Raw genomic sequence first — 25,363 nt, 5'->3', positions numbered from 1 at the left:
AAAACCATAAATTTTTACACAAAATCATAACATTTCTGATAATGCAAACTACTAGGTAAAACTAAGACATACGGTACTTACATAGACCTTAAATGACACAGAGGTGTAGGAAACACGAGTATTTAGCCCTGAGAGTAAATTCTGTAAAGTTTAATGTTTTCATTCATCTAATCAGTATATATATTAAATGCCTACTATGTGCAAAGCTAGGTCACCACTCAACAGCTTTAAAAAAATGGAAATTTTTATTAAACAGACAAAACCTTCCAAACGTCCAAACATGTAGAAAATACCTATTGCAGAATAATAAACACCTCTGAACTGCTTTCCAAAAGAGAGTCAAGGGCCCTAAGATTATCGATTTATAGTTAGCTGTCCCTTTTCTTTCTCTCTCTCTTTTAAATCATCATTAAACAAAAGGAAAGACCATTTTCTAGGCCTCCTGTTACAGGGCTTGGAAAAACCCAGAAGGGTTACGGGGACTAGAAACAGAAGAGAAACTTCAAATTTCCTTCACGTTGCGGACTGTCGATAGCATTTCAGAAAAACAGCTCCTCTCGTTTCTGCTTCATACGTTTCCCTGATTGGTTCATTTACACAGCGCCGCTGTCCCAGCAGCAGTCAGTACATCGTTTTGTCATTGCTGCCTCTCCCTGCCATTAGTGCAGGCTGCCGAGACGACGCCCCAGCTGCCTCCCCGGAGCGGCTCGCAACACTGGAGCTTCCTCTCCCCCGAGTGATCCCCTCTTTGACTAATGTTCACCAACACTCATACATCATTCCCAAATTGGTCCAAATGAATTAAACACAGCTCTGCTTAACATTACGAGATTTAAATGGATTTTCTCTCTACAGGTCTGCCCCATAATTGGGTTTATCCATCTTGTTGAAGTACAGTTTACACTTGCTAACATCACGCCAATTCAAGCTACATTTTCTGCTCCAGTGGCAGGAGCAAGGCAGATTTGTCATCGGATCATAACAGGTAATTCAAACAACAATTAGTTTGATGACGGCCCGTATGTCAATGTCGGCTCCCAGTGGCCCGGCTCACACTCGCTCTCTGTTCCTCAAGATGAATTGTCTTCACAATTCTTCAATTTCAATCATCAACAATGCTTACTGAGTCAACTTAAAAACTATTGACACCAGGCTATCTTCCCTACAGAGCAGCCTCACCAAAGCAAAGCCCTGCTGTAAAGAATCCTCCAGCTGCCCCCGGGATAGGCTACCACCACGCACAGATCCATTTTGGAGACCTGGATGATGTCTGATTTTCAACCAAAGCTATTTATTCTGGTGCCTCATCTCAACCTCAAAATTCAGAGAGACGCAAAGTTTGGGAACAGAAAGAAATAAATTTGTGAGGGTTCATCTATCCACAAGTATGAAAACACTTGGTTACTGTTTTTGAAGTCCCCTGTAGGAATTAATGACAATTGTCAAAGTCTGAGGAAATGTTATAAATCCAATGAGTAACATTAGTTGTCATTTAAAAAAAAAAAAAAAAGCTAATAGTTTAAAACTAACTCTAAGCCTTTTTAAAATTAGAAGACAATCACAGAAATATAAACCAGTCCAACTACGGTTACCCATGGTTTGAGCGATGCCACAGTCATTCAGACCAAGTGCAAATGCATGCATTGAAGGAGAGCTGAAATTTGAAAAATGAGATACCTGGGAAAGAACATCAAGTTAGCAAAAGGACTGAAGGTCTAGCTCAAATTATTTGGCTGAATACAAAAAATTGTTTTTGGTCTCTCATGTTATGAAAGGGGCTGTTATGAGAAAAATGCAAAAACTACCTCTAACACACACCCACTTCAATCTCGCTTATGTACCGTTCTTTTTCTGTCACAGTATATGTTATTTAAGCACATTCGCAGCCCTTGTTGTATACCTACTGTGTCTCAGGCAGTCCTGCACAGTCTATATAAAGATGAGCAAGACACAATCTCAGAACAGCTTAAATTCTAGTCAAATATTACAAGGACTAGGTAGAATTTTTTAAGTGACATAAGAGAAATGGAAACAGCAACCAACAGGAGTCATAAATCTTTGTTACGCGAGCAGAGAGTCCAGGTTATCAAATTTATCATGTGTGATGTTCCTGACAGGAAATAAAAAATATACAATGCTTGTCCGGATAAGGCATATTCTGAATCTGCAAACAAGTACTTCACATAGTTCTCAGTGCTAAAAACAGCAGCTTGTGTTTATCAAGCACTCTGCCACGCGCCATTGCACTACCCATCTCGTTACGTACCATCTCATTTAATCTTCCAACAACCTTCCCTATTTTACAAGATTAGGAAACTGAGGCTTGGCGGAACCGGCACCCAAACCCAGGTTATCTGACTCCAGAAGCATGAGCTCAACCACTCCTTCCCCCTGTACCTGGTTCCTTTAAAATGCCAAGGCCTTGGCTACTACGGCCTCAGTGGCAGGGTGCACACCTTAAACGGTTGTACCATGTCAGCGGTTCCCAACCAGGGGCAATGTGGACCCCCAGGAAACATCTGGTAAGGTCCAGAGACATTTCTGGTTGTCACAATTCTGTTGAGTACTAGTGGCATGGAGAAGGTAGCAGCCAGGGACCGTGCCAGGCAAACATTCTGCAATGCACGGGATGATCCTCTGTGTAACCAAGAATTATCCAGCCCAAACTGCCAATGATGCCGACACTGAGAAATGCTGCCCTAAGCCACCCTATCTTGACCAGCCCTCACCACTAAGCAACGGCGAAGACATGCCAAATTCAGTGGAGAATCTAGTTGTAACCAAGTTTTTTCCCAGCTGTACTCCTTAAAAACTTGGATTTGTGAAGATGCTTCAAAGAGTTCACAAATGTTATTTTGACTCTAATGTTTCTTTTTATAACATGTTACATAGAGATATAGTACAGGTTGCCTACTTTTAAGCTTTATACATTTTTTCAATTTCACTGTATTATTATTCATTAAATATTACATACATTGTGAACCACCCAGTGCTTTTGATGGAATCCTCAGAAGTAATGGTCAGCTGTCATTTCTGTTAAATTGAAGAGTTTGCTGAGATTTCAAGATAAACCATTAAAAAAATTTTTTTGTGACCACTTATCTGTTTCATCAGGATTTGACACCATACAACCAAACAACTCCAGAAACAAATTAAGTGCTAACCCTGATAAGCCTGCAAAGGTTAGCCACGACCCACTTAAAAATGTCTGTGCTTAATAAAATAGCCCCGTGATTCTCAACAACTTTAGAAAAGTGCAACTTGTAGAGTTTACTCAGAAAATACAACCGGCTGAATACCACAGGTCGGTCCTCTATAACACTTGCTGTGGACCATAAGGGGGACACATGTGGCTGATAGAACAGCTGTTTTCATTCTTTCCAGCTGTTCTAGTCCAGGACCAGCCCAGCCCTCGTACGAACCACGCAGGCTGGGCCCCACGTGCCTTAACATGGTGGCGCGTGAACAGATGCAAACATCTCAACTTGCATAAACACAATTAGAACAGATACGAGTTCTTAAAAAAATAAGTAAAAACAGCGAAACCAGATTGTTTTATTCTATCTGGCCGATGTAATGTGACTGCTATTGGCTTAGACAAGACGGTAACTTCTTGGAAGACACACATAAAGCTGGGTTGGACTCCTGCATTATAGTCTTGGCCCTGTTTCCACCGTGTTGTGAGACTCTGGACAAACCAATTGCCCCTCTGCACCCCAGTTTCCTCAACTTTCAAAATGGACTTCACCTTTGTTCTGCTCCCAAGAGTGGTCTGGGGCCCAGCAGCATCAGCACCCCTTGGGGGTGTGAGAAATGCAGACTCTCAGGCCCTGCCCTAACCACCCCCCACCACCACCACATACAAAATCCAAATTTGCATTTTAACAGCACACAAAAGTGTGAGCTGCACTAGGCTGCCAGGCCAAGCCTCCCAAGCTTCAGGGCTCCATAGCCCGTTGTGTGTGACAGCAGAGTCCCACCTTCTCTCACTAACTCAGGGGACCACTGACTACCATTGATCACCTGTTAATGCTATGTTCTCAAACTAGAGACTCCTACCATTGAACAGACATCCTTAAGAACCCTGAAGGTAACCAGGCTTTTCTCCCCCAAGGAAAGAGAGTCAAGCTAAAAATAAGCAAACAAATAGAAGACTTTACAACACTTGCGCTCTGAAGAGAGACTACATGCATCAGAATCACCCAAAGTGTGGGGTGAGGGTGCAAACTCTAACATCCCCCGAACCAGTGCTCCTCAACCCCGTGTGCGCAGGAAAGCCAACTGAGAAGCTTTTCAGAGATAGGGATGCCCAGATCCCACCCCCTAGGCATCCTGGTCCAGGTGGGCTGGGGTGGAGCCTGGGCCTCGCACTGGTTTTCATGCTTCCACGGGACTGTGACATGCAGCTAGAATTGGGAACCACTGCCCTAGTCCAGCGGTTCTCAAAGTCCATCACCAGAGAAGGGACGTCAAAGTTACCTGAAAATCTGTTAAAATTGCCAATGCCAAGACCCACCCCAGACCTACATACAGAACCTGAAACTCTGGAGGTAGCCTGCAATCTGCATCTTAACAAACATTCCAGGTGCCCTCTAGGTGATGCTCGCTCAAGTTTACCAAACACTGGCCTAGTCCTAATCAACGGGACTCTCCCAGGAGTAAAATCCAACTCCAGATGATTTCTTTGTATAGGCAGAGCTAGCAGGTTGCCACTGCTCAAGGAAACTCCTGGGTCTCCTTGAGCTGTTTTGAGCAGACAGTCGTAAGCATGAGAAGGTATGGTACAGTCTCCCCCCAGGGTTTGAATCCTAATTCCTTGATCTTAGACAAAATACCTCAGGTATCTGCGTCTCTGATTCCTCACTTACAAAATGGGATAATGGTCATAATAAGAGTAACTACACCTTAAGAGTAACTATACCTTTCGGCCTTCCGTGTTATGATGAAGAATCAATAAATAATTCACAGATAGCACTTAACGCTGGACCCAACGCATCGAGAGAATTCAATAAGCACAAGCTATTATTATTAACTCCTGTTTTTGCCTCAGACCCCTAGGACTAAGCACATGATTATCTAAGCTACTCTTTCATAAACAAATGCCTCTTCTTGAGCCTTGCAAAAGTATCTGGCTTTCTTCACCTATCACGGAAAAGGAAAGGCTTCAAAAGCTCGTTGGAACCTCAAGGCACTCGGTCCAGTTTCTCATCCACAGTGAGGAAGTTACCCCAACTGAACACTTGACCAGCCCTCAAGTTTTATTCGGCAAAGTGAAAATGACCAAGCAGCCAACAAATGATCGATCAATTGATTTCAGAAGGCTCTAGGGCAGCAATTCTCAAATTTTAGTAGACCGAAAATTAGAACCCTGATTAAAAATGCAACCTCCTGGACTGCACCTGAAACCTATTCAATCAAACCAAGGGGAGTAGGGTGCTTATACACCCATATTTAAAACATTACTTTATGTTCAGTGAAAGCAAGGGACTTTTTGTCTGTTTTGCTCAGCGAAGAATTCCCCTGGCAAACAGTTGATGCATAATAAATATTTCCGAATGAATGAATGAATGAGCGCTCATAAGGTATGGACTTAAAACTATACCAAGTGAATGAACATTTTGAATGAGTTAACTGGCATCCACAGACTCTGTCAAACTCTATGCAGGTGAAATGACATCTCTCGCCCTCTCCTCTCCCTCACCACTCCCACCACTCCAACACACACACACACACACACACACACACACACACACACCCCACACACACAGAGACACACTTCGTTCTTTGCAGAAAGTGAACATGAATCTCACAGACAGGTCTGGTGATGGGACTAAAGGAAAGGCAAGGAAGTGACTACCAAGAACTGAAACTGTTTTCTGGGAGTTTTCCCACTTGGCCAAAATTGGTTCCCTCAACCGAGACTGCAAATCTCCATGAAAATTAAACAACCAGGGAACTTATGAGAGGACAGACTTAGAATACAAGAGACTACCACCAGAAAGCCAACAAACATCCTGGTCATGTCCACTGGTAGTAATCTCTGAATATTTTTATCACAAATACTGAGGGTCTACTTGGGCAAAGAGATGGACTCTAAGCCATAGCACCTTAGGAATCGTAACAATTTTAAGACATGGACAAAACTAAATGTCAAGTTCACATCCAGGAATGAGGGGTCAGTATGGGACAAGGGCACTCTCCAGTTTCTATCCTTCTCTCCCTGGCGTCAGAAGGCACCCATGCCCTGGAGGAGGGTCCTCCAGGACTCACTAAATCATGGCAGATGCGTTCCAAGGCCAAGCAGCAGAGGAATGCTTTGGTCCAGCGCGGATGAGAACCTGCAAGGCTGAGGACAAGAGGGAAAGCAACGCCCACTGCAGCAAAGGCTCTACCGCTCAGCTGTATAAACAAACAACATGGTCCATTTCTCCTGGATCCTCTCCTAGTTGTCTTTGCGCGCACACACGCGCGTGCGTGCACTCTCACACACAAATGCACACACACAAACCACTTCATATCTTCAAAGAAAAACAACCAAGAAAGGTCTACTCAGTTTGTTTTTGCTACATGTGGAGGTTTTTTTTTTTTTCCTTCTAAATCACATCTGACTTGGTGTTAAAACATCAACCTTTGGCCAAAATACTCTTAAAACAAAGGCTTAATTGGTTCTGAAGCAGCCCTTCTGAAAACCAAACGAAATATCTTCTGTGGGTTTTGACCTTGATTACAACACTGCTCTTGGGGTTGGAATAATGACGAGTGGAGAGTGTTGGAAGAGTTCTCTTCTGGGAGGCAACAGAGATGCCTAAATATTTATCCACAGTCCCTTGCAGGGAGTCATCTGCAATGCGGGTGCACCTCTGCATTCGGCCTGCAAAATCTCTCCCAGGTTAACAGGGACAGTGGGAGGAGTTCCTGGGAGCTGGGGCCAGAGGCCAAACCACCGCATGAAGGGGCCTGCACTGGAGCCTGGGCAAAGTGGCCTCTAATCACACCTAGATCATCTTATCTTACGGCTCACATCACTCACATACCTAACAACAACCATGCTACTGTATTCCCATGGCAACACTTGAAATCCAGTGTTTGAGTCTTCTCTTAAAAGGTCAACGCAAAGCTAAGCATACACATTACTCAATCCCTCTACAAGTCCACCCTGTGTATGAACAGGTGAGAGTGAGAATGTTACCAGGGCCTTATTCCTAACAGAAAACTGGAAGCACTCCAAATATCCGACAACATAGAAAAAATATGTACTGTGGCATATTCCTATGTGGAATACTATGCAGCCATAAAAAAGAGCAAATTTGCTACACACAATAATAGAGATGAAAACACAGACCCGATGCTAAGTAGGGACAGCTATCTGATGGTATATTGTGTACAATTCCACTCACTACTAAGAAGCTAAAAAACTGATCAAACTAGTCCATGGTGATAGATAAAACTAATCCGTGGCAAAAATTTTTGTTGGGGGTGGGGGAAGCCAGATCATTAGAAAGAGAAGACTTCTGGAGAGTTAGTAATATTCATTCTCAGGGGCCAGCAGTCCGTGGGCCAAATCCAGCCACCATTTTTATAAATAAAGTTTTATTGGGACACAGACACACCTATTCCTTTGGGTAATATTTTTGGCTGCTTTTGCATCACAATGTCAGAGTTGAATAGTTGCTATAGAGATTTTATGGCCCACCAAGCCTGAAATAATTACTATCTCGCCCTTCACAGAAAAAGTATTCCAATCTCATTCTATGTCATATTGACTCGGCTAAAGTTTTCATTGATAGTAAAAGCTCATCCACCTTTCCCCCAAAGATCTGTGCACTTACTGTATTTACATTGTACTTCAATAAAACTTTGTAAAAGTCAATAATTAAATAACTGTCAAAAAAAAAAAAAGCCTTTCAATTTTTATTCCATTTATTTGTGATACCCATTTAGAGAGAATCTGGGCATTCGTGTTACTTTTGTCTTTTCAAACCTGAGAGGAGTTAGGCGATTGTCAAAAGTGGGGGACGATCCCAACGCAGCAATTGACGGTTGTGTCCAAAGCTTTTACAAGAGCAGGACATGCCCACAGAATCCCTCGGAGGCCATTCATACAAACGGAGAAGCCTGAGATCATGGCCGGGAAGGGGGTGGTGATGGGGGGGCAGGCGCGGAATGAATCTCATGTGATACGTGGTGTCATGCTACTCGAGGTTATTTTAGGATATAGCTTAGGAAAGCGACAGGCTCAGCTCCTATTGAAATACAGTATTTAAGGTTAAACCGTTCTAAGTTTCCAGGGAAGAAAATTCGGCCCTGACGATCGCATGCGTGAGCCTTACGCTGGGGAACGGAGCGCAGGGAACGTCTGCTCTCGTCCACACCAAAGCGGCGCCACCTCCCCTCTAACCCCCGCTCGGGGGCTGCGCTGCCATGCGCCTTGGGGACAATATTTTTGTGTCTGAGGTTTCCTCTTTTTTTCCCTTTGCTTCTTTTGTTTTGTTTCTCTGCCATTTATCCTTTGATAATCAAACTAGAATTACAACTAGCTGCCATTTGGCTCGGCCTCGTCCTGGTCTAGCAGAGGACGGGGGAGAATGAACTCTGAAAGCATAGCATGCCGGTGCTGGGTCTCTAATAAAATGTCTCTCTGTTTGCCCACATGGGCATCAAGCCTTCGCAAACAGAAGCGGGGCAGAACAATACTACCTGTTCATGGAAGAATAGTAATGGTTTCAGTCCTCCAAACAATGAGCTCTGTAATTTACTCCATCTTCCTCCTGAGAAAGAGCTTCACATGGCCTGCACCGTGCCAGGTGGTTTGGAGAACAGACGAACTGCTCGGCCTAACAAGGGACACTTCAGCAATGGGTGTAAAGACACAACAGCTGGTCTGGTCTCGGCTGGTCTCCCAGTGACATGGCCCCAGCCAGCCTTTCCACACCAAGATAGGGATCGCTATGCTATTCAATCTCAATGATTCCCACACCCCGGGCAACAGGACTTTCCAGCGCTCCTCAGATGCAGCAGGCCTCAGGACACCGGGCCCCTCATCCATTCACCAGGAGTTAGGGTTTGGGCATGTTCTCTAACCAAGCTCCAGGTCGAAACCATTTTCTGGAAGCAAGACTCACTGTGCCATTAACCAAGAGAGAGCAGGGTCCACCAGCAAGTGCCGGCAAGAACAACTGCAGGATTCGGTTACAGACACCAGTCTTGAACATATTTAGGGATGGAGGAGGGAAATTGAGGTCGCACTTTCCCCTCAAACACACACACACACACACACACACACACACACACACACACACCAGCCAGCACAACTGCAGAAGGAGTCAAAATAATTTTTAAATAAGTTACCATTGCCTCGAAATGGGTACAAAAATATTAGGAAGCTACCAAATAAAAATGTCTGCTGAGTCATACCTATCACTGGTGGAATGATACATATTTTACCTGGGGCAAATGGCTACTTATCCAGGAAGATGCAGATTTCAAATAGCAGAGATATAAGGATGCAATGTGGCTGTAGTTCCAATTGAGACCACACATACATACACATACACGTCACATACACGTACACAATTATCTGCAAGAGAGTACCTACAAGAAAGAACGATGCGACAACACAGATCGCTTAGCCAACAGACATCAACTTCCAGGAAGAAAAAACCTTAGGGCCAGACTTTAACACAAATGACTAGTTTCAAAAGCCCCCCTTCGAAGGGTTAAACGAGAAGACTCAAGAAGTTTCAGTACCATCAGTTATACCACGAGGTACTCCCATCCTGGCAAAGCCAGGCAAGGCCAGGCAGACAGACGAAAATCGTATTAGTCTGCTCTCCCTCCACTACTGCGTTCTGCTGGCACTGGTTCAGCTCTGAGTCTATATTAGTCCGTGATTTGTTTAGCCTTTGGATTTGAGAGAATGGAAGTACTACGTGAGCAGGAAACAGGACACTCATCAGAAGCTGGGATCTGTCGCCTTTCCCTTCCAGCACTTTCAGTGTCATATATCAAGAGGCCCAGGAGAAATCAACATTTCAGGACAATCAGGTCAAAAGTGATATTCTTAGCACCACTTAACATGATGTTGATGCATCGGAAACAACTCTCTGGCTGTCGCATAGCCTCTTCTCCCATCTCCCCTCCTTAATTCTTCCAGTTCATTTTCTGTCGTCTCATTTCGCTCCCAATTTAAGACCCCTCCCGGAGCAAAGAGAGTAGCCAAGCTTCCAGGGGGAGGGGGGCGGGGGGTGCCCATTAAACCCAAAGAGACTCTTCGCAAAAAACCCCGGCTTCTCTTCCTTTCCACATTTTTAAATCATTTTAGCATTTCTTCTGCTCATGTTTCTTTTTTGCTTCCCACCTCCCCCAATGAATCAACCACCACCACCACCATCATCATCATCATCACCATTCATCATCATCATCAGCAGCAGCAGCAGCAGCAGCATCACCATGAGCATCACCACCACCACCATCATCATCATCACTACCATCATCATCACCATCATCACCACCACCACCACCACCACCACCACCATCATCATCACCTAGGTTGGGGGAAGGGGTGGAGAATAAAAGACACAAGAGACCTACATATTGACAATTCAAACTTAAGGATCTCTTGCATTTCCTACCTGAATTGCAATCTGGTGTTCAATCGTTTTGTACGCAGAGTAATGTGTGCTCCCGGACTGAAAATGGAGCTGTAGAAAGAAACCAAATCAAAGCGTTCTGCTTATGTCACAAACTACAAGAAAACATCTTAAGCAGTTTATGAATAGCAGACAAACCTTCCTAGACTGAACTGCAGCCTTGGCATTCAATCAAGACCTCTGTATTTTTATTTGTTGCTATGGATAAGATCATAATAATCTAAAGTAAAGTTTAAAAAAAAAAAAAAGCCCTATTCAATAAGCAAAAAGGGAGGGGGTAGGGACCAGGAGTGAGAGTCAATGACATGAAAAGGAAAGACGGATGCCCATTAAGACATAAAGGAAGCCAGTGTGCTGAGGAGGATGCTGCAGAAAAATTAACTGTGCTGCAAAAAGTCATCAGAATTGCAACATGTAGGCAAGAGGAAAAGACTGTGAGAGAGAGGATTATGAAAAGCCACAAGACTGCCACAGGTATAACAAGCCACCACCGCCCCCCCACAACCCCCCACAGTTCTAATAACTGGGCTCTAGCTCTCAAACACAATTCTATTTTGGGGAAAACAAATGTGTCAGGCAGAATCCAGGGGCTACCCAATGCCTTATACATTCTTTCACAATGACTAAGTCACCCGGCCCAGGACAGCTCTGTAGCCCGCACTCTAGGAATCAGCCCACACTTCCCCAAAGAGGAGCCAACCACTGCCAAAGAGCCGCCAAGTTTTCTAAACAGAGACCACCTACTCAGTGGCCCCTGGGTGAATGTCCATCCCAGTCCACGCGGACCCCTCCACAAAAGAAGGCTGAAGTCTATCCCGGGCCTTCCAATCCCTCTGAAGCCCGACAGATGCCCCCCTCCCCCATCGAAGTGGGTATCCCCAACTAAAATGGAATACTGAGATTCCTCACCAAATTCTTCTTTTCCCAAATAACACTTGCTAACCTTGGGATTCTACCAATTGAGAAAACCAACACCACCTGCTGACTTCTTTTATAAACCACCACCAATCAATGATCTCAACAATATCTGAAAATGCATTTTAACGTGCCATTTATGAACAAATGATGAGGACTCAGATGGCCCTAAGAAATCGCTGCCCATCCCCCCCTTGCAGCAACAGGCCAGTCAGCTGGGTTTCCGACCACAGATCGAACAATCACATCTACCACTGTCACTGCTACTGCACCGTCACCATCACCATCACACTTCCGTGTAGCGAAGTGTAACTCAGCCTGCAAGGGAGTTGTAGACCCAATTGCTTTATATCTTGCTCCCTGCCAGAAAAAGCATTCAGTCGTCACAGGTTTTTATTTTTTAAAAAAAAGGAGGGGGGGGGGAGAAATTCATGTAAGATCTTTTAAAGCAACTCAGAATAAACACAATCAAATTTTTTCAAGTAGTCTAAATCCACATTGCTCATGGGATAATGTTTTAAGTCCCCATTTTGGGATATAATGAGTTCTGGGATCATTTTATCTGTTCAAAATAAACAAAAACACTGTCTGTGTATATTATGAGTCCACTTGCCCCAAAGCATAATCTTAATCAAAGTTAAAAGAGGGCACAAAGGTGGGCCAAAAAAAAGTATCCCATTGCCTGTCAAACCAGAGTAACAAACCAACCACACTCCCCAAAACAAGCACAGACGAACGCTGAGCAACTGAAGATACGCCCCCCCACCCACCCACAGTCCCCCATACACACAGAGAGAAGCAGGTCATCGAAAGTGAATCGCTGAAAAAGAAAGATGAATTTGCACCCTTTGCCCCCCTGTCCTTTTTGTGAAAACTGCCAGTCAGCAAGAGATTGCACTAATTACTGTGACAATCCTGCATCGTGTTAAAACAACTTTTGTGTTAGAGACAGGTTCCTCTGCGAGTTTGGAATTCTTGGCTGGCAAGCAGCTCTTGTCTGAGGCGGGGGGTTCTCCTTCTAAGTAGAGAAGGCAACACTAACAACGTGTCCCCCTTTTCAGTGGGTTTTATTCTCCTCTTTTCCAACTGCCTGATTCAGAGCTTAATGGAAACTTGTCTGAGCTCTGCTTCCCACAGACCCTGCACAGCCCTAGGCGATCTGTACTCAGGGCAACCACAGGAATCCTATATTGTCAATTAAAATTGAATGGACACCTGATAACTAAGTATAGGTCGCGGAAACAAAATTTCATATAATCACAGCCTTATGAATACATTAATGAAACTGTGGCTAATCCAAATTCAATTTTCACTTGTCGGGTTCCATTCTTAATCCTGGCCCTCATCACCAAACACCACCACAACCCCGACACAAAGCTGCAATTAAAACAGTAAAGATGCAGCTAGCTGCAAGGTCCTGAAGAATCTAGAAGGACAAAGTTAATCTAACCTTCACACAGACCATCCGAACGCCCCCCCAAGCATGTCACTTCCCTCCTCAGGTGTCCAGCCACACTGAATGACCTCCACCAGCTCCTAAACACCCACAGCACAAGTTCCAATCAGGCCTTTACTCCCAGCCAGTAACCACTGTGTTGGAGCAACTTGAAGCTCAACTTCCCCCAGCTATAGTGATGACGACTTAACAATTTTCTTGTTTCTCCTCTGGGTCTCCACCCCCTCTTTTCCCAAATACTCTTTTTCTAAAACACGCTTTAAACTGCTTTTTCCTTCCCTGTAAAACACAAATATGCCTTGTTTGTTAAGAATCTAGCCTTTTAAGACAAAGATAAAATACAAGGACCCTGTAAAAGCTTGGCATTCTAATCTGGAACAATAATAGTATTTATATCTCTGTGAAAAGCTATAAGGAAGGAGAGAACAAAAGATGGTTGGCCCTTTGCTTTTTTGGAAGAGATGGGGAGGTTAAGGGATCCAGGACAAGACGGCTACCCAAGGCTTATCCAAGTTTAAGAACAAGGTTCCCACAATCCTCAGCTCTTGGCACCACCCTGCCCTTGGTCACCTGTAGCACTCCAATATCACTTCCTCATCCCAGGACAGTGGCTGTTACGCCCTGGGCATGCAACACGCCCTCAACCTGGTGAGTCCCTCCCAGGGGTATCCAGGGGCAGTCACCAAATGAGATCTCCAAGGTACTTTTCATTTAATTCCTTCCTGCAGAACTCTCAGCAAAATAAACCTTCCCTTCCTGTGTGCTTGTTTACAGTGGCCAAGCCCACCCACCCATTCTAGCACCTCCAGGTGACCGGCCCCCTCTTGTGCAAAGGAAGAACCATGAAGATGTGGCTGGGCTCTGCAAAGGCGCGCGCAATTCTCCAGCAACTGGAAAAAACAACATTTTGCGATGAACCGCTTCACTTGTTATTAGCGTATCTTAATTTTTCTTGTTTTATTTCTAATCACTACTACTGGCCCTAAATTTGGTGTCTCAGATACAAAAATATCAGAGATTTCCAGAGATGGGAGAAAAGGGGCTGGGCTTTTACAACCACAGAGGCCTCGTTCTCAAAGGCGACTAAACAAATTGAAACCCTGTTAGTTTTTCCAGAACTAAGTGAACTTCCCATGTGATGATAAAAGATAAAGATGTATATATAGATATACATATATGCCTATTCATTCCATTAAATTGGGAAGAGGTGGAGCATTTGCTTTATTTTCAGCTTTATGAATCACCTAGCTTTCTCTTTTATTAAAAAATAAATAAATCCAGACTCATTTCCTAAAAGATTTTGGTTTTAGGGATTTTTTTTTTTTTTTGGTCCACTTTTCTTTCTACCCAGTAGCTACCACCATGAGCCACTTAAAATGTAATTTCCATGCCATTAGCTTAAAAGACAGAATTTTTTTTTGTTCTAAGTATATCTGAGGCTTTTTCGTAGGGAGCCTCGGACATTGAATGGAAAGTAAACTTCTGGCCAGGACTTCGGGCTACTGCCTGCCCTTCTGAGAGAGGTGTCAAGGGGGCCCCCTGACTTCCACCGGGAAGGCAAAACCAGCACTGACTCGCAGGTCCGTGGGCTTAAACATTCCTGCGAAGATCTAGACACCGCACATTCGCACCATCCTAAAACAACAACTTAAACAAAGGCATCCCCTCTCCGCTTCCTGGCATCCTCCAGAAATCCTGCTGCAACAAAACGCATGCCTTCAGATGCAAGAACAACCTCTCCTACTGTCTCCATGTTCCATCAAATGTCTATTTACCCTCGTTAATTTTTTTCTTTTCTTTTCCTCAACCTGAAAACATCAGCTATGAGTCAGAGAGCGATCATTAACTTTTACAGCTTCCACACACATCCACCTACTCACATTTGGGGAAAGAAGTATTGACTTGCAACATTGCCTAAGACCAAAATCCTCTAAGAAGAAAAAAGGAGAAAAAAAAAATTGCTTCGAGAAAGTTACATCTATAGGTCTATGGGGGGAGGATGCTACATTCATTGGTTTTCTACTTTGTACTACAATCTCCTGCAAAATAAAAATTAAAAAAAAAAAGAAATGTTGAAGTTGAACTTAGTTATGGTGATCAGTATTTCTAGGTTTACTTTTGAGAAAAATCTACATGATTTTCTTTAGACATCAAAACATAAAAGTTCTTAACGGTTTTTTTGGGGGGGCGGGGATATAAAGTGAATTGAGTTCCCTGCTCTTGTACAAAATACATTCTGGCATACAAAAACACGTGGACTCAAGTGCTGAGACATGCTCCTAGCACAGCATTTTCATTAGAAGTTGCCACACTAACACTCTTAAAATGATGCCCCATCATTACTCCACTTAGCAGTCACAGTGCTGCAACTCATAACGAATTAATTTGCATTAATGTGGGTTTCATGTGTCCTTCCCTGGGTATGCCATTGTGATTCAGGCTTAATAAAACTGACACAACAATAATATAGTGCCTTTTATTTCACTTTCTAAAACGAACCAACCCACACCAAGACCCACACAAATCCTCTCCATTTTTTAAGCATTTTACTAATATATTTAGTACATCATAATTGACCCAGCACGCAGGGACCTAGTTATCTTCTCAGTAAATATTTATAGCATCACTCGTTCCCATTCATTCTGCATTTTCTTAGAGAATCTCACTGTAGCCTACATCTGCAATTCATTGACTTTACAATTTACCACATGTTGGGATGGGAGAGGTCTTAGCTCCATTTGAATCACTACACAAATATGCAAGTGATTTATCGGTTTCAAACTGAAGACTGCAAAAGAAGGACTCCACTTTTCCTCAACATTACTTCTTCTGGCAGACCATGAACAATTACAGTTCGTACTAATTAAGCTCTGTAAATGTGCTGTGCCCTGCTAATGCCTACCAGGCCTCAAATTTATTTTCATGATGCCAAACTTTAGCGAGCAATTTTAACTCCTTCAGAGCTGATCCCACTAATAGCCATTCCTTCCCCTGTACACCGAACTGTTTGGGGCTACTTCACGACAAGAAAAAAAAAAAAAATACAATATATCGGGCTGAATTACCACCCCCGAAATCAGATGTGCCTAAGGAAGAAAAGCTATCCTGGGAAAACGGAAGAACACCAAGGCTGATAACCCGTTCAAAGCTCCCACAGCCCCATCTTTGTAATGAGCTGTTAAGGGATTCATATCTGTCCCTGAGGGCTAGTAAGTTTCTGCATTCCATTGATTAGAAAATAAAACCTTTCAGCCTAGGTCTTTAAGTTTGGGTTAGATGGAGGAAAGGATCCCGCCAGAAATGATGAGCCACCAGCCCCCCTTCACACACCTCCGAACCCCACTCCCCTTTACCTGTGGTCAGCTTGTTCACACACACACACACACACAGAGCTGCCCACTTCTTTTAAATAATTTAAAAGTGGCAAAATAACTGGCCTTCTCTCCTACATCAGGGTCTTGGCCATAGATGCCCCAACCCCAGATTCTCGCACAAGAACTGATATGAAACTTCATGTTGCTGGATGGTGCACTCTGGGTGGAGCGGGCTGGAACCCATCTTCGCTGAGCCAAGCCATCTAGTTTTTAACAGCACCCCCTCCGTGGTACTCCCACCCCTCATGAGAAACTGCCCGTCCTCCCCCAGCCCAAATCTGGGTCCCATCTTCTTTCGCTTTTCCCATCGTTCTCAGTCAAGCATTTCTTCCGCCTTCCTGTGACTTTTCTGTGCTTCCTCCCCAGACCCCAGTGCACTTTTCTCAAATGAGTGGCCTTGCCATCCCTAACATAAACCTGATTTTTTTTTCTTCCCATCTATTAATTTATTTTAATCGACGCTCCTCACCCTCACCTTTTTTTCAAACCCTCGCATTAACTACTGCTCTATGCAACGTGTGTATTCCCTTCCAGCTCAATGCAACATCACACAATTAAAGAGCAGTCTCCGGATCAGGTTTCTTGAAGTATTCTGGGAAATATGCACAATATATGCAACGGTCTTTTAAAACAGAAGGAAGAAAGGAGAAAGCGAGAAATCAGAGGAAAAGGAAAAAGATGCAAACACCTAGAGCAACTTTGCTTTTGAAAACGGCATTTGTGCAGAGCCCCCATCCCTGAAAGTGCTCTTTATAAACGCGTATAACAATAGCCTAGAGGAAAAGTACAAGTCAGCTGCTGAAGGAGGGGGTGTCTGCCTCAGTAAGCTCAGATTGCAGAGGTGGGGGACAGAGGGGAGAGAGGGCAGCATTTGCGATGGGCTTTCCCCCCCAACCCCCTCCATCTCATTGCTTATAATTAGTGAGAGAAATTTGAGCTACTGCCAATGTCTGCGGACCTTGAATATTATAAGGCCAACGTGGCGTCAAATATCTTAACATTCATAAGTGTTATGGGCTGTAAATAAAGCCTGTGGATTTATGACCCGGTGGCGCTTGCCAGCAAAGGACTGGGGCACATTTCTTTCAGCAGACCTGTCGAGGTGCAAGTTTGCCTTTGGTTGTAAAATTAACCATTTCCTTCACAAATGTGCTCAATTATAAGTCAGAGTTGAAGATTTACTTACACAGTTGCCAATATTCACTCCCAGAAGAAACTCAGATGCCCACATCACACTCCCTTCAAGAAGAAAAGCCTCAAGAATTTGGTTCACCCCTCTTTTTCAAAACTTCTGTACTGTGTCACCTCAAAACAGTTATAAATGTGGTTAAAGATATTATCTAATTCCACTTACCAAGACTAAAAAGCTTACAACCTACTTCCTTGGAAACTGCTTATTTATTTGGCAACTCCATGATTTAAAAAGAAGCAAAAAAAAACCAACAACAACAAAAAAAAAAGTAAATCATTCCATGACTGAAGTCTCGTCCCTTCCCCCAATATAATGTCATCTACTTCCTGTGTAGGAGAGTGCCTTTGCTAAATCCAGGTTGTCTCATACTTAACTACCAATAAACCAACTTCCACATAACTTCCAGACAGCTGGGGAAAAGGGTCCTCGGAGTTTTAGTCATGGTCCAAAAACACGCGTCCGCACAAAAATTTGCAGCTGTCCTCTCTCTCCAGTGCATTTTTAATGTGATTCAGGGGGCCCCCGTTGTGAAACATCTGACAAAATGTGAAATCCTCTTAGATACCTCCTAGTTTACCCACTGTGATGTGTAAGAGAAGCTGCATTAGGATTTCTCCACCAAGAACTTCCAGGCACTTTTTGTAGGCACACAGGCACCTCGTGGGATGGGAGGAGGCATTCAATACCTGGAAAGACTTCGACTGTAATCTTTAAAAGCACAGCCTCTGGTACAACTATTAAAATGCGAGTTTTCTAAAGCAAATATTTTTGTAACGGCGTGCAGAACTGCCTGCGCTGCTCACAGAAGAGCATTCTTGATCTGCCAAACCCCGGAAACCTTCCTGTAACTTTTTCACGGCTTGCTAAGAAACAGAAAGCTGACGTGACTCTAGATGGAATCCGTATCAGTAAAATTCAAATCAACATGGAAAACTCCTAAGCAAGAACGAGGATGTCTTCCTCTGAATCTTTTCTCAATCAGATAGGGGGCATCAGTGAAAGCTACTTCCCTTTAGCCTGCAAGTTTCCAAAAACACTTCTTCCCAGAGAAGCACTTTAGGCTCTCTCGACTGCTTAATAGTTTGTTTCTGGAGTTTCAGAAAGCTTTAAATGCAGCAAATGGCAACGCGCTGGCATATTAAACTTATAATCATTAAAATATGACTTACTGGCTGAATGTTGAACCTATAATCCATACTGCAGACACTAAACCCCAACCTATAAAGATTAGCACAGAATTAATACAGTTGCAGTGAGACTGAAATCTAAACATGTTCACCATAAATATTTCTGAAGGAGATGAAAAACAATTAGCATAAATACCAAAGAAGGGCAAGAACACCTGTTCTTTTTCAGGGCGATAAGCATTTTATTGTTCTCTATTTAAAATGTAATGACCTGTGTAATTACAGTAATATTACATTGTTATGTAGGGGCTTGGAATGTCACACTTTGAAAAGTGTTGTCAAAACAATCAAGGGGTGAAGGTGGGGGGTGGGAGGACAACAGGGAAGGACCACCATTAACCCTTCACACTCCAAGGTCTAGATCTTTTGTATGAGAAAGGATTATGTTGTTTGAGCGAGGAGAAAACATCCATTTTTCACAAGGCAGAAAGAAAAGTTGCCCAGCTAAATAAAACCCCAGTGAATAGGCCCCTCTCGGGTTCCTTTAAATGCTGGATTCCAAGTTCAAAAATGAATTCAAGATGCTGCGTATTTATTTGTTCAAACTAGTAGCAAATAGCTCAGTTGAAAAGCAGTAACTTGGGATAAAAAGGTGAAAAAAAAAATTTCAAGCCTAACTGGACTTTCGACCGCCATAGCCCCATTTCTCCTTTGGCAGGAGGGAAAAAGAAACATAACACTACTTTTTCCTATTAATTTTAACATGGTAACAGTATCTTATCTTCAACATACAAGTATTACTACAATTCTAATATTTGCAGGTCTATCACTTCCCATCTACTTAACTAGACCTCTCCTTAATGCATTTTTGTATCCGAATCAGTCTTTTTAAAAGCTGTTGCTATTACTGTATCAAAGACTAAATTAATGTTATGCAGAAATCTTTGTCGTTTTAAAATAAAAATATTACTATCAAGCTTTATGGCGTCTTCAGCAATTAAAGCATTATTCTTGAGATAACGTATTATTTACCATAAGCCGATTTAATGATACTCCCTAATTCTTTCCGTTCTTATATAGAAAAGCAGAAATCAGGGATAGAGTTGGTTTTTTAAAGGATGCAGCTGCTCACAGGTACACTTTTGTAAGTTAACAGAAAATGTAGCAAAAACATCACCAAGGAGGGTCCGGAAAAGAATAACACACACAGCTAATTTGTCTTTACACCTTGCCCTCTGAAACACTCTCTATGAAGCACTAAGAATTTCAGATGAGCATGAAAAGACTGCTGTCTTCCCTATAGATTCCTCCGGCAGCTGTATCAAATCTGGAATTGCAAGCTGGCCCCTCTGATCGAAGACGTCAAGAGTGACATACAACAGCCTCTCGTCCTCATTTCCATTGCTCTGCTGCCCGACCTAAATAAATAACTTTAATTTTGGAGCACATAATCTAACCCCGGTTAAAAGATAGGAAGGCGGAGGGGGCAGTTCACACAAAGATGTCCGTTGGTGTTTGACATGCAAATATGAAAACTGCCTACTGAGTTCAGAAATGTCTTCTCAATCTGATGTCACAGCACAAGGCCACCCGCTATGTCCACAATTAAAATAACTAGACGCCGTCTATTCCTATAATGCCCACAAAAGGGACCGATGGTTGGGAGCCTTCCTTTTCACACCGGAAAACCATTTATTTGCCTCTAACAATTTCCCCGTTTCTGAATCACAGCACAACTGCTCAAGTTTTCGGAGCTAGTATGGTGAGACTGCCAGCAGTCACACAGACAGGGAGTTTGCAAAGAGTCAAGCAAGCCACAAGCCCGCCATCACAGCTCAATATTCAGATAGCCTTTCAGATGTCCAAGTGGATTTTAAAATAATACCAGGGAGGCTTCTATCGTAGGGGGAGGGGAGGAGAGTAAGAAATTCTCATGGTTACTTTGGAATGTTGCTCAGTCGGGTTAGTGAGTACACAAACCCTCCTCCGATTCTGAGGCAAATGCTCCCGATTTAAGATGCTCACAAGCTCCCAAGAAAAATACAACGTAGCCGGACTGTGCTTCCCCCCACGGCCCAGGCCCTGCAGCCTGAAAGAGCTGGCTGCAGGAGGAGGTCGGACTGAAACGCTTTCCCAGCTTCCCAAGCATGCAGAAGCCTGGGCGCAGGGGAGGGGGGAATAATTATTTCTCTTTCCTAGCCATAAAAAATGACCGGTCTAGCATGCCCTTGCCATTTTTGCCCCGGCCCAAAAAACAAGTCAAACCTGATAGTTAATATTTTAATGCTTAAAAACACTTGTAGATCTGATCAACTCCTGTCCGGCAAGCCCTTGGCCATTAGTACCGAATCCACGACTGAACAGTGGGTGCATTATTTCAAATTGCCATCTCCAGTTACCGAAAAAGAAAAAACAAAAGTAGTATGTGTAAAATAAGGGGTAGGGAGTCCAAACCAGAGAAGGTGCAACTGACAACTCCGGGAAACCAGGCACAAACGGCTACAGATTGCGTCTAGAGATTCGCAATCCAGGCATTTTAGAGGATGGGGGAGGGGGTTCAGAGCGAGGGCAGGGGGCAGAGGCGGGTCCGGGAAGGGGATGAGCTTTAACAAATGTGGGTGGGCACGGGACGCACCTATCGAGAAGCAACCCCGGAAGCCTGGCACCCCGGCACCCTGTGCCGCCCTGGGGCACCCAAAGTTGGAAAGCCCGCGATCAGCAGCCCACTCCCTTGAAGGAGAGGCGCTCCTGGCCTCCCTCGCCTCTGCACCCCCTTTGGCCCGCACACCCTGGTCTCTGGCCCCCCAGGGCCCACTGAGGGCCTTCACCGAAGCTGGCGAAACCAGACCTCGCTGTAAGCCCCAAGGCACCAAAATTCCCTAGAAATACATCGAGTCCGCTCGGAAGAGGCCATCCCAGCTGCCCACAAACCGAGAACCGCGGCCACAGGGGCCTCCCCACCCCGCGCGGCCCGGGAGAGCCCGCAGCCAGCGCGCGCCGTGCAGCCGAGCCCGCCACGGCGCCCAGGGCACTCGCGGCCCTGCGGGGTGGCCGCAGGAGAGGAAGCCCGGAGTCCGCAAGTTTGCAGTGGGACCAGTCTGGCAAGCGTGACCTTGCAGGGCAAAGGGGGAGGAGGGCCGAGGGCCTGCGATCGCCACTAGAGAGCTAAATAAGTAACTGCCCGAAAGAGAAAGCCGCAGCGCTTCTCCAGGGCCCCGGGCTCCGCGCGCTCGCTCGCTAGTTTCCAAGTCCGACGCCTGGAGGAAAATCCACTCTCTACCCCGCGCGTCGGCGCAGCCCAGTCACCGAGTCCCCCGCAGCGGCAGCCAAGGGGTTAACCGGGGAAAGCCCAAGACGCCACAGAAGAGGGACGGGAGAGAGAGAGAAAAGAAAGAGCCACACAGTCATCTTCCCAGGGTGAAGAAACAAACACCACCACCAAAGGGGGAGGGGGCGATCAGAGCGCAGGGGGAAAAAAAAAAAAAAAAAGTTCTTCTAATTTCCACCCGCCTCCCCCAACCAAGCCCTGCTGGGAAAGAAAGGTCTCCCCAACATCACGAGGCAGCAAACTGAAAGCAAGAACATGGCGAAGTGCAAACAAATCCAGTCCACAAAAGGCAGAAAAGTTTGGAGAGTTTCGGGCGGCCTGGGCCGCGAGCGGGGGAGGGGAGGCGGGGAGGGGGGAGGCGGGGAGGGGGGAGGGGGCAGGGCAGGGGCCGCGTGCGGGGCTGGCCGGGCGGGCGGAGGGCGGGGGCCCGGCGCGGAGGCACTTACGGTTCGGGCGGTGGGCGAGAGCGATCCGTTGGGGAGGTAGGGGCTCGTCAGGTCCGGGATCATGATGAAGGGGTAGCCGGGATACGGTGGCCCCTTAAAGAGCCCTCCATCTTGCCTCTTGGCCGCTAACATGGCGGGGCGGCGAGGGGACGGCGGCGGCGGCCGCGCGGAGCGGGAGAGAGCAAGGAGAAACTTTTTAGAAAGTGGCCCAAGTGGCCGGGCGCCCCGGCCCGGCCGACGCGCGGCCGGGCCGAGCGGGACGCGGGGCCGGGGCGCGCGGGGCGGCGGGCCCGGGGGGCCGCTCCGGGCGGCTGCGGGGCGCGCGGGGCGTACTCACCTTCTTCCAAACTTTCCCGGGATTTATCTCGGAAACTTTCGGAGCGAGGCGGAGGCCGTCTTTCCGCCTTCCCGGAGGGGTGGAGGTGGGGAGGGCGAGGGGCAAACGCCACGCAGAGGGGGGAGAGGGGGAGAAAAAGAACCAGCGGGTTTGGGGGGGGGGGAGGTTGGGGGGAGAGAAAAACAGGGTTACAAGTTTTTGCAATGGTGGCACCGCACGCTCACGCCGCCCGCCCGGCCCCGCGGCGCCCCGCCGCCGCCCCCAGCCCCGATTTCTCCCCTCGAAGCAACATTTGCCAAGCCCAGGAAATAGATTAAAAACCCCACCAGCCCGAGGGGCTTTTCCTACCTCGGAATCGGAGGAGCTGTTTTGATTCGTTTCTGATTCATTGACTAGAGACGATTTGACATCAGCTAAATCCCTCTCTGCCGAGGAGTTTTCGGAGCTCTTCTCCTCCTGCTCGCCCTCGTCTTTGAAGGAAATCAGTTCGTCGTTGGCGCCTAGGTCATCTCCTCCACCGCCGTTCAGCTGCGGCATTTTTTTCACCCACCAGCAGCAATTTTGGAAGAAAAATGGAGGAGGAAGAAAAGCCAAAAAAAAAAAAAATACACCCCCAAAAAGTTTTGCCCCCCAAAAAAAATATTGCAAGAAAACGACGAGTCCAAGGTGAACTTTTTTTTCTGCTTTAGGGTCTTTTTCTCCTGGGGAGGGGAAAGAGGGAGGAGGGGAGGGGAGGGGGGGGAGATCTTCTGCACGCGTGAGTTTGGGTTTCTTTTTTCTCTCGTTCCCAAGGATCCGATCAATGTGCAAAAAAATAATAAATAAAAAAGGGGGGTAAAAAAAAAAACACCAACAACAACAAGAAGTCAGATATAAAGAGCAAAGGGGGGGGGAAGCCGAAGATACAGGAGGAGCTCGTGCCGCTCGGATTTGAGTGAGTTGAAGTTAGACTGAGAGCTTTTCAGTTCAAAGGCGGCGCTGATTGACAGATAGAAAAAGGGGGATCGAAATCCGGAGGAACGGAGTAGTCTGGGAGCGGAGATTATTGACAGGGCGAGAGGAACACACTCGCTTAATGAGATGCCGGGGGGCGGGGCCGGCCTGGTGACGTGTGCATAAATAAACAGCCGGGCGGGGCGGGGGCGGCTAACAATGATCCTTTCGGGCGCCGGGCGAGGGAGGAGGAGAGGGGCGGGGGAGGAGGGGGGAGAGAGACCCGGGGAGGAGTGTGCAGGGGGAGAGGCCCGCGCTGAGTGTGCGAGTCCGGGAGTCCGAGCGAGGGGACCGGGACTCGCTCCGGGAGCGGGGCGGCTTCAGAAAGACAATGCGGAGGGGGAGTGGAGGGGAAGGGGGTGTGGAGGAGAAGGGGGTGGCGACCAAGTCTGGAATCTGAGCCGAGGAAAGCGGAAGGAAAGCCCACTTGGGGGGCGGGGATGGGGAGAGGCCCAGAAAAAGTGCACTTTAGAAATATTAGAAATAAGTGTTAAGAAAGGGGAAAGGAGAAGAGTATTGTGGGGAAGGGGTGCTTAGTGGTTAATCCAGCAGTGAAACCAGCCACCCTTGGGCGGGATGTAACAGAAGTGACTGGTCAAAAGCAAAGATCAGCCTTCCACTTTCAGAGGGCTTGGGGAAGTGGAAGGCTGGGCAGAGTTCCTGGTCATCTGCAGTAAAAGAAACTATTAACCCACGAGGTCTTCCCTCTCTTTTTTGATTAATAGTGAATCATTTTATTAACTGTCTCGCTAGAATAAATATGCCAAGATGACTTTTTCTCCAAGAAAACAATCAGATACTGTTGTGTTTAATAGGGGCATTAAAAATATCTTTAAGGAAAAATGCATGATGCTTTTAAATGCAGAGTGTTGTTATTTTTTTAACTGATGTCGGAGGTGGTAGGAAATGAGCTAGGATTCAAAGTCCTTTCTGACTTTGGAGGTGAAAAGTTTGGGCGTTAACACCACGAGGGAAAATAAAACTGAAAGTTCGCCAACCCTTGGGATCAGAGGTTCTGGAGTCTTTCTCCAGGGGGGTCTGAAATGAAATCCCGGAAAGACTGACCAAATAATCAAGATGTAGATGGCTCTGGCAGGAAATTGCTAACCAAGCTGATGCTGGAAGACCTCAGGAAGGAGATGGAAAACCTGGGGTTCGAAGCAGGTATTTGTTGCTTTTAGGCACTCCTGGGGAGCAGATTGATTTGCTACAAAATGGGGAACAGAATTATGTTAAAGGGGAGAAGGCTTGGCTTCCAAAAGTGTTCCTGGATGATGAAGCAAGAACGCTCATTTTCTTACAAATATCCAATGAGAAGTAGACTGGAAACTACAACATCAAAAGGGGACAAAAAGAATCAGGGGGGAGGGGGAAGAAATCAACAGAAATTAGCAAATTGTCTATTAGGAACAGTGTTGGTCTAGAGTCCATGATGTACTAAATTATCCCACCCATACCTAAAAAAAAATCTCACCTGCTTTTCAGCTGGCCCATCAGCACCCAAGATTTCAAACAGAAAGCAAATTTACCGTGTAACATTTAGAGA

The 25,363-nt window shown here is 45.6% G+C and overlaps 1 protein-coding gene across 33 annotated transcripts in view; it reads right to left on the bottom strand.

Moving 5' to 3' along the window:
- Positions 1–23,895, bottom strand: part of TCF7L2 (transcription factor 7 like 2) — a 187,437-nt gene extending 163,542 nt beyond the window's left edge. For 5 of the 33 annotated variants that reach the window (XM_016146303.2, XM_016146309.2, XM_016146306.2 and 2 more), the window contains exons 1-4: positions 23,173–23,894; positions 22,825–22,891; positions 22,488–22,612; positions 10,632–10,700 (exon numbers count right to left, since the gene is read on the bottom strand). In XM_016146303.2, coding sequence (XP_016001789.2) covers positions 10,632–10,700; positions 22,488–22,612; positions 22,825–22,891; positions 23,173–23,361 — 450 coding nt within the window. In that variant the 5' untranslated portion in view covers positions 23,362–23,894. Of the gene's footprint in view, positions 1–10,631; positions 10,701–22,487; positions 22,613–22,824; positions 22,892–23,172 lie in introns of all 33 variants that reach the window. The other 28 variants (XM_036223105.1, XM_016146332.2, XM_016146316.2 and 25 more) reach the window with 12 other exon arrangements.
- Between the last annotated feature and the right edge of the window lie 1,468 nt (positions 23,896–25,363).

Source organism: Rousettus aegyptiacus, unplaced genomic scaffold (genome assembly GCF_014176215.1).
Source record: "Rousettus aegyptiacus isolate mRouAeg1 unplaced genomic scaffold, mRouAeg1.p scaffold_m13_p_6, whole genome shotgun sequence".
Taxonomy (NCBI): Eukaryota; Metazoa; Chordata; class Mammalia; order Chiroptera; family Pteropodidae; genus Rousettus; species Rousettus aegyptiacus.
The sequence above is the reverse complement of the archived record's forward strand: the minus strand, read 5'-3'. Positions and strand labels throughout refer to the sequence as shown.